The sequence below is a fragment of the Pteropus alecto genome, unplaced genomic scaffold (genome assembly GCF_000325575.1).
Source record: "Pteropus alecto unplaced genomic scaffold, ASM32557v1 scaffold75, whole genome shotgun sequence".
NCBI lineage: Eukaryota > Metazoa > Chordata > Mammalia > Chiroptera > Pteropodidae > Pteropus > Pteropus alecto.
The window spans coordinates 7978773-7986692 of NW_006440638.1; the positions used below are offsets into that span (position 1 = coordinate 7978773).

Genomic DNA, 7920 nt, shown 5'->3' on the forward strand with positions numbered 1-7920 from the left:
AAGTACTGGTCCATTTCTTCTAGGTTATTAAATTTGGTGTTATATACTTTTTCATAGTATTGTATGATCATTTGTGTCCTTTCTCTTCTTTCTTTAATAAGTCTAGCCAGGGGTTTGTCAATTTTATTAACCTTCTCAAAGAATCAGTTCTTTGTTGCATTTATTTTTACTATTTTTTTTTGTTTATTTTCAATTTCATTTCTGCTGTAATTTTGATGATTTCTTTCCTTCTGCTGAATTTACGCTTCATTTATTTTTCTTTTTCTAGTTTTTTAAGATGAAGCATTAGATTATTTGGGCTCATTCTTGTTTTTGGAGGTAGGCCTGTAATGATATGAACTTTCCTTTTATGACCGCTTTTGCCGTTTCTCAAAACTTTTGATATGTTGTACTATCATTATCATTCGTTTCTATGTATTTTAGGATCTCTCTTTTTATTTCTTCTCTGACCCAGTTATTCTTCAGTAGCATCTTATTTAATGTCCATGTAGTTGTGGTTCTTCCTGATTTCTTTTTGCAGTTGATCTCTAGTTTTAAAGCATTATGATCAGAGAATATGGTTGGTATGATTTCAACCCTCTTATATTTGTTGAGGCTATCTCTGTATCTTAGTACATCGTCAGTCCTTGAGAATGTTCCATGTGCAGTAGAGAAGAATGTATAAACAGCTGTTTTGGGATGAAAGGCTCTGTAAATGTCAGTTAAGTCTAGTTGGTCTAATGTATCATGTAAGGATGTTATTTCCTTGTCGATTTTCTGTTCAGATGATTTGTCCTTATCTGACAGTGGAGTATTTAGGTCCTCTACTACGATAGTGTTTTGGTTTGTTTCTCCCTTTAGTTCTGTTAGTAATTGCTTTGTATATTTCAAGAGTCTTAGGTTGGGAGCATAGATATTAATTAATGTTACGTCTTCTTGGTGCATGATTCCCTTTATCATGATGAAATGTCTCTCAGTATCTTTCTTTACCTTTTTTTATTTTGAAGTCTATTTTGTCTGATTTTAGTACTGCTACTCCTGCTTTTCTCTGAAAGCCTTTTGCTTGAAATATCATTTTCCATCCTTTCACTTTTAGTCTATATTTGTCTTTGGAGCTGAAATGTATCTCCAGGTAGGCAGCATATGGTTGTATTTTGTTTTTTGATTGAATCTACAGCTCTGTGCCTTTTTATTGGTGAATTCAGTCCATTTACATTTAGGATGATTATTGATACATGAAGTCTTTTTATAGCCATTTTATCTTTTGCTTTCTAGTATCTCGATGTTTTCATTGCTTCTTTGACCTTATATTTCTGTTTACTTTATGTTGGTTGGCTCTTGTGCGTTTTTCTTCTGGTTCTTTTTGTTTTATGTTACATACTTCAGTTCTGAATCTTTGGTATGTGGTAACCGTTATGAATATGTAAAGGATAGTTATGTGTATATAGTCGTCTCTTTTCTTCTGCACATGCCTTATCTCCATTCCCTTTTGCGAATTTGGATCTTTGAATCCTCCCCTTTTCTGTCATTGTTGTCTCAATTTGTCCTTATGTTTGTTGAATGTTCATTACTATCTTGCTATAGCAAATCTCTTCTTATTTTACGCTTATGCCCTATTCCTAGTAAGGGTGGCACTCCTCTGCTTTTATCAGCCTGCTAGTCTTCTTACTCCTAATTATGTTTTTTTTTTTTTTTTTTTGTCATTTTGTTTTAGGCGAAGTGGTCCCTTTCAGTATTTCCTGTAGTGCAGGCCTCATAGTGGAGAATTCTGTCAATTTTTGTATGTCTGGAAAGGTCTTTATTTCTCCTTCATATATAAAGGAGAGCTTAACTGGATACATTATTCTTGGTTGGTAGTTCCTTTCACTTAATAGTTTTAATATTTCATTGCACTCCTTTCTGGCTTGTAAGGTTTGCACTGAGAAGTTTGAGGATAACCTAATGGATTTTCCTTTATATATACCGTCTTCTTTTTCCTGGCTGCCCTGAGAATACTGTCTTTGTCATTGATTTTTGATAACTTTAATAGTGTGTCTTGGTGAAGGCCTTTTGGGGTTGAGATAATTGCATATTCTATTGACTTCTTGAATTCCAAGCTCCAGCTCATTCCTTAGATTTGGGAAATTCTCATTAACTATTTGTCTGAAAATGCTTTCTAATCCCTGCTCCCTTTCCTCCTCTTCGAGAATGCTCATTATTCTTTTTTTTTTCTCTCCAGATAGTATCACTAATCCTTGTATTTCTCTTTCATTATTTTTCACTCTTCGGTTTCTCTCTTCTTCCTTCTGATTTATTTCTAGATTTCTGTATTCAGTATCACTTATCCTTTCCTCCATTTGGTCGGCTATTTTCCAAGCTTGTTATTTCATTTTTCAACTCTTGCAGTGTGTTATCTCCAGAAGGTCTATTCAGTTCTTTTTGAGGGTCTCAATCTCCTTGCTAAAGAAATCATTCTACTCATGTAGTTATTTTTCAATTCCCGAAATTTTTGATATGAATTCTTTTAGATCTCATTGAGTTTTTTCAGAACTACCATCCTGAATTCTCTTCATTTAAGTTGTATGTTTCTATGTCTGTAAGCTTATTTCCTGGAGATTTTTCTCTTTGTTTCTGAGATGCCTTGTCATCTCGATCGTTCATGGTGTTTAATGGACTCTTTCTTTGCCTGGGCATTAATGGAAGTGTGTTCTGCTTTTTTTTTTTTTTTTTTATGTCCAGAAAGAAGATTTATTATATAAAGGTCCCTAGCCTGTTGCAAAGAAGGTGTTTTTCTTTTGGTTTCCAGTAGGTAGTGTCTAAGCCTCTTGGATATCTGTTTTATATATAGTCTTAATAATGTCTTTTTCCTTATTAATGGTTAATCACACTCGCTACCCTCAGTCTCAGTTCTTGTGAGTGTTAGCGATAGTTTTGGTAGCGTTTGCTCAGATTCCCCCGGGGTTCCACTGTGAATCATCTCAGGGGGTATTGGGTGAGGTGCCCCTCTTGGTTGAGGTTTAGGGGCTGTGGCTCAGCCTCGATTTTGCAAATGTGGCTGGTTAAAATCAACTGTTGTTTCTCTGCTGTCCCTACTTTTCTGCCATCCCATTTCTCTGCTTTCTGGCCTGATGACTGGGCACTGCTGCAGGCCGCGTGGAATCAGAGCACTTCCAGGCAGCGCTGTTTAGGGAAGTTGCAGCACCTTCTCTACTCCCAGCCCTCCTACAGGGAGCTCTGGCTGTGAGAGGCAGCTTCTTTGTTTCTCCCAGTCCACTCCCCCTCCCCCCACATCCTGGGCTCTTACCTGTGGTAGCTCTTATGCACATATCTCACGCTCAGAAGTGCTGGTGTGCAGTTTGGGTGTTTTTTGTTGAGTTTTAGATGTTTAGCTTATTATTGTTTCAAGGGGAGAGATCTGGGGACGTCTCTCACTCCACCAGGTTGAATCCAATCTCCGCAAATTGTTTTTTCGTTGTTGGCATATTCTTTACTTCAATCAGTTCATAAAATCTTGCCTAGATCCTTTTTTGGTAGAAAAATAAAAGAATTTAGTCAACATTCAAATATTTGTGAGATAAGAAGAGGGTTAAAAATAATCAAAAAGCATTTGGGATCCCATTTTAAACTATAATTTTCAATGCTATAAATTTGTTAAAGAAGATGGTCAGGCTTTTGGATTTATTGAGGAGATCGCAAGACAAATAGTAGTAGTAATTATGAGGTGAGAAGAGGATCACCTACTTCCAGGGTGGCTCTCTATGCAAAATACCAAGCTTAGGAAGAAGGATTAAATAAAGTTTCATGTATTCATTCTTTCCTGTATGCACTTTCTTGTTTAACAAATATTTGTTTGAGTGAACTACGTGCCAGACAGTTTTGCCGTAATGAGGAGTGTGTGGTGAATATGATAAAGTTACTACACTCAGGGGGCTTACATTTTAGTGGAGAATTACACAGTATTTTGATTGTGATAAGTGCTATGAAGAAAAACCAGGTTAAGGATTTAGAAAGCAAGTGGGCATCTTGCTGACTCTTCTGTTTCAACATATCCAAATTGAACTCATCATTTTACCTTTAAAGTCTTCCTGAAATTTCTCCATGGTAGAGTGCCTGATTTTGCACTCCAGTCACCCAGGTTGGGAACCTGGGATTCATCTTTGACTTCTTATTTCATACTTCCAGTCTATCCTTAGGTTGTACTGTTTTTCTCTCCTATTGCCTTTACTTCATCTATTTCTGGCTGTTGCCTTTGTTAGACTTATCACAGCAATCTCCTTACTGCCTAATTGACATCTTCACCTCCTGCCTGGACTTCTGCAAATCCATCAACTATAAAAGCACCAGTATAATGTCACATGTACTTAAAATTAAAATCTGCTTAAACTCTTATTGGGTTCTCCTTTGTTTAAAGCATACGCTTTTAACACCTAATGATGACATAGAAAGTTCTCTGTGATCTGGACCCCACTTGCCTCTTAGTGTCTCTTTTGTTAGTCTCTCCTTCTGCTTTATTCTGTAGCAGTAATGAATGTTTGCATTTCCTGACCTATACCACACCGCTTCTCGCACACTTTGTATTCATGGTATCCCTTTACCACCTATTTTCTCTCCTGTCCCATCCTGCCTAAATTACTTTTAGTTATCTTTTAAGACTGGGTTCAGTTGTCATCCCTGGTCATCGTCTCTCTCAGACTGATGGTGGAAGCCCTCCTCAGTGCTCCGTGTTATAACTCATCTTGTTTTTACAGCATTCTGTGTGTCTGTGGTTCCTGTTCAATTGTGGAGTCCTGAATAGCAGGGAGTGAGTTTTGCCAATCTTCATCTCCCTGTTGCTGCATACATATAGAGGGCATTCAGTGAATGCTTGTTGATCTTAATGGCACTTAAAGACTTGAAAATAATTTATTCTGGAAAGATCTTGTTCACAAAACTCTTAAGTCATGGACAATGTAAAAATCATCACAGTTTAATTACTGGGACTGTGTTAGTGAGATTTTACTCCAAATAATCAATTAAACATTCTTAAAATTTTGGGGGGGCAGAAGGGTGGGCATGGAGGTGGCAGAGATGCTATTTTACAGAGTCATTTTTTTTTTTTTTAAATAATTTGTTCCTGTAGGGAGAAAAACAGCATTTTTTCAGATGAGCTCTTCTACCTTTGTGTTAAATGTCCTTGGTGCTCCAGTGTCCAAGGCCCTTTTCGCTCACCCTGACAGTTTTCCCTGGGCAATTTTGGCCTCTTCTTTGGCCTCATTAACTGTCTCACGTGTCACTCTTGAGCATCAGATTTGCATGTCTAACTGCCTATTGGACAGATCTCTGTATGCTCTAAAATGACACCTCAAATTCAGCGTGTTCCAAGCAAAAGTCATTATCTCTCCAGTCATGTCTATTAGCATCCTGTGTTCCTGTCTTAACAAAGGGCACTATTGTCCACTGAGTTATTGAGACTAGAATTCTGGACATCGACTTTGACTCCTGGTTCTGTTGACTCCTACATCCTAAGGATTCTAGCTTTTAACTATATGTCAAATCTATCAACTCTTTTCCTTGTCCACTGCTACTAGCCTCTTCTAGGCCACCGTTATTTCTGTTCCTTCAGGTCCCTTTAAACCATTTTCCAGGTAGCAATGAGAATGATGTTTTGAAACACACTGATGTCAGTCTCCTATGCAAGAGCTTTTAAGTGTTCAGTGTTCTTAGGGATAAAAATCCTCTATATTTTTGAATATAGCTTACAAGGTCATTGTCACCACAACTCCAGCAATTCTCTATTCTCAATTTTTTTTTTAATGTGCTTCTTATTTCCTAGCTTTTGCTAACTTCTTTGAGCCCAGATAATTTTCTCCTATCTCTCTTAGTCTGGTTAACTGTTAATTATTATTCATCTGTTGGCTTAGATATTATTTCCTCCAGGGACCTTGGCCTGTCATCCCAATTTTATTTGCCATAAACTCTTGTACTGTTCTATCATAGCACTTATGCTGTATTGTAATTGTTTGACTCTCCCATGAGACTGTGAGTTCTGTGAGGGCCAGAACTGTCTATGTCTTGTCAGCAGTGCAATCCCAGTGCCCATTATGGAGCTTGGGACGTGGCACAAGTTAGTACTTTTGTTGACTTATTTCCCATTTTAGCCATTTATTCTTATAGCTTATCCTTTTTAAAATTCATTTCCTAGAAAAAGTTCACATCCTGATTTGTGGATGAAAGTTTAATAGAATCTCAATTCAAAGAGTTTTCCTTCACTTTATTTTTAAAAATGTTTTCAGTTACAGTTGACATACATTATTATATTAGGTCAGCCATACAGCATAGTGGTTAGACATTTATATAACTTTTAAAGCAATCCTCCCCAATAAGTCTAGTGTCCACCTAACACCATGTGTACTTATTACAATATTTTTGATGATATTCTCTATGCTGTACTTTACATCTCTGTGACTGTTTTGTAACTGCCAAATTTGTGTGTCTTAATCCCTTCACCTAGCCTCACAACCCCCCTCCCATCTTGCGACCATCACTTTAAATTTTTACTATTGAGATAGCTAATCTTTAGCAGGATTAGTTTATAAAGCAACTACTTCGTCCTAGTCTCCTATGCCTGTGCACCTGACAGATATTGATATTGAGAATTATTGTTTCAAGTAAATTGTTATTCAGTTTTTTTTCTAACATGTACTTTATTTCCTCAGTCATAAAAATGGAATGTATATATTGGTTAATAGCTTGGATTCTGGAGTAGGACTTAAGTGGGTCCTAATCCTGACTACACTTTTTACTGGTTCTTTGACCCTTGGCCATGATATACAACTCTACTGACCTTCTGTTTCCATTAATGTAAAATAGGCAGGGAGTATCCCCTTCCCATGGGGATGGTGTGAGGATTCAAGAAAATAATGAATGAGAAGCACTTAGTGCATTGCTTGGTACATATGAAGAACTTGTTAAATTACTAATTTTAAAAAGATTTCAATATCTCAGTTGAAAGAAAAAAGTATTTAAGGTCATAAAACTAACAGCTAGAAAATATAATTGATAAAAACAACTAATTCCTTGAGTTTCTAATTAACTGAAAGATAAATGAATTTTTCACCATGAGTTATACTTTTTGTCATTCTTTTCCCAAAAATACTAATTTCCAACTTTGAATGCAAGATAACATATTTTCTGAATAAGTGTGCTCCAAGAGTATATTTTGAATATAACAGTTATTTTTCCAGTTAAAACTGAGAATGTGAAGTACAGGAAAATTAACTTTCTTTTGTCTACAAAGCTTGCTTTTATCTTTTTCAATAGTTTTAAAGAACTATTAAGATTAACAGCTAAATAAAATAGATACATCTTGGTAGAAAATATAAATGTGTATGCTACAGAGTGTTGTATGTAGGTGTGTGTGTGTGTGTGTGTGTGTGTGTGTCCTCTGTGTGGATATTTAGTATCCTAAATTTTCTACTCAGGTTTGATTTTTTTGTTCTTGGAGTTAAAATATATTATTTCCTTTACTGTGAATTTACCAAAATCTGTGGTATTTGCAAACCTAGCATAAGTGCTAGGCTTCAGTCCATTGCGTATTCAGATATGCTTCATCACATACTGCTGTAGTACAGGGGATGAGACTTTAGGGTAAGACTGGTCTTTTGTGTACTTTCCATTTGAAGAGATCATTAGTGTCAAGTATCCTTTTAGTCAGATGCTTACTTTTTGTTTTATGATGATTACTAATTACAAAGAAAGTAAATACAGTGATTAGTCTTCCTTGAAATGTACTTTGAATTAATCTATATTTTTAGTGCAAATGTGATGTTATAAAATTTTTAAAAAATGAAAACCAGCCTAATTCTGTATAACAAACCCATTCAATATTTTTTTTCCAGAGCTGACTTTTTTGAAGATGAGGCAGTTGAACAGGTTTTGAAGTATAATCCTTGGTGGACTGATATGTATTCAAAAATGATGGCC

General features: G+C 36.0%; 1 protein-coding gene across 1 annotated transcript in view; it reads left to right on the forward strand.

Moving 5' to 3' along the window:
• The window catches only part of SHQ1 (SHQ1, H/ACA ribonucleoprotein assembly factor), a 111403-nt gene that overhangs the window by 22311 nt on the left and 81172 nt on the right, over positions 1 to 7920 (forward strand). The window contains 1 exon segment of the mRNA XM_006917470.3: positions 7836 to 7917. Coding sequence (XP_006917532.1) covers positions 7836 to 7917 — 82 coding nt within the window.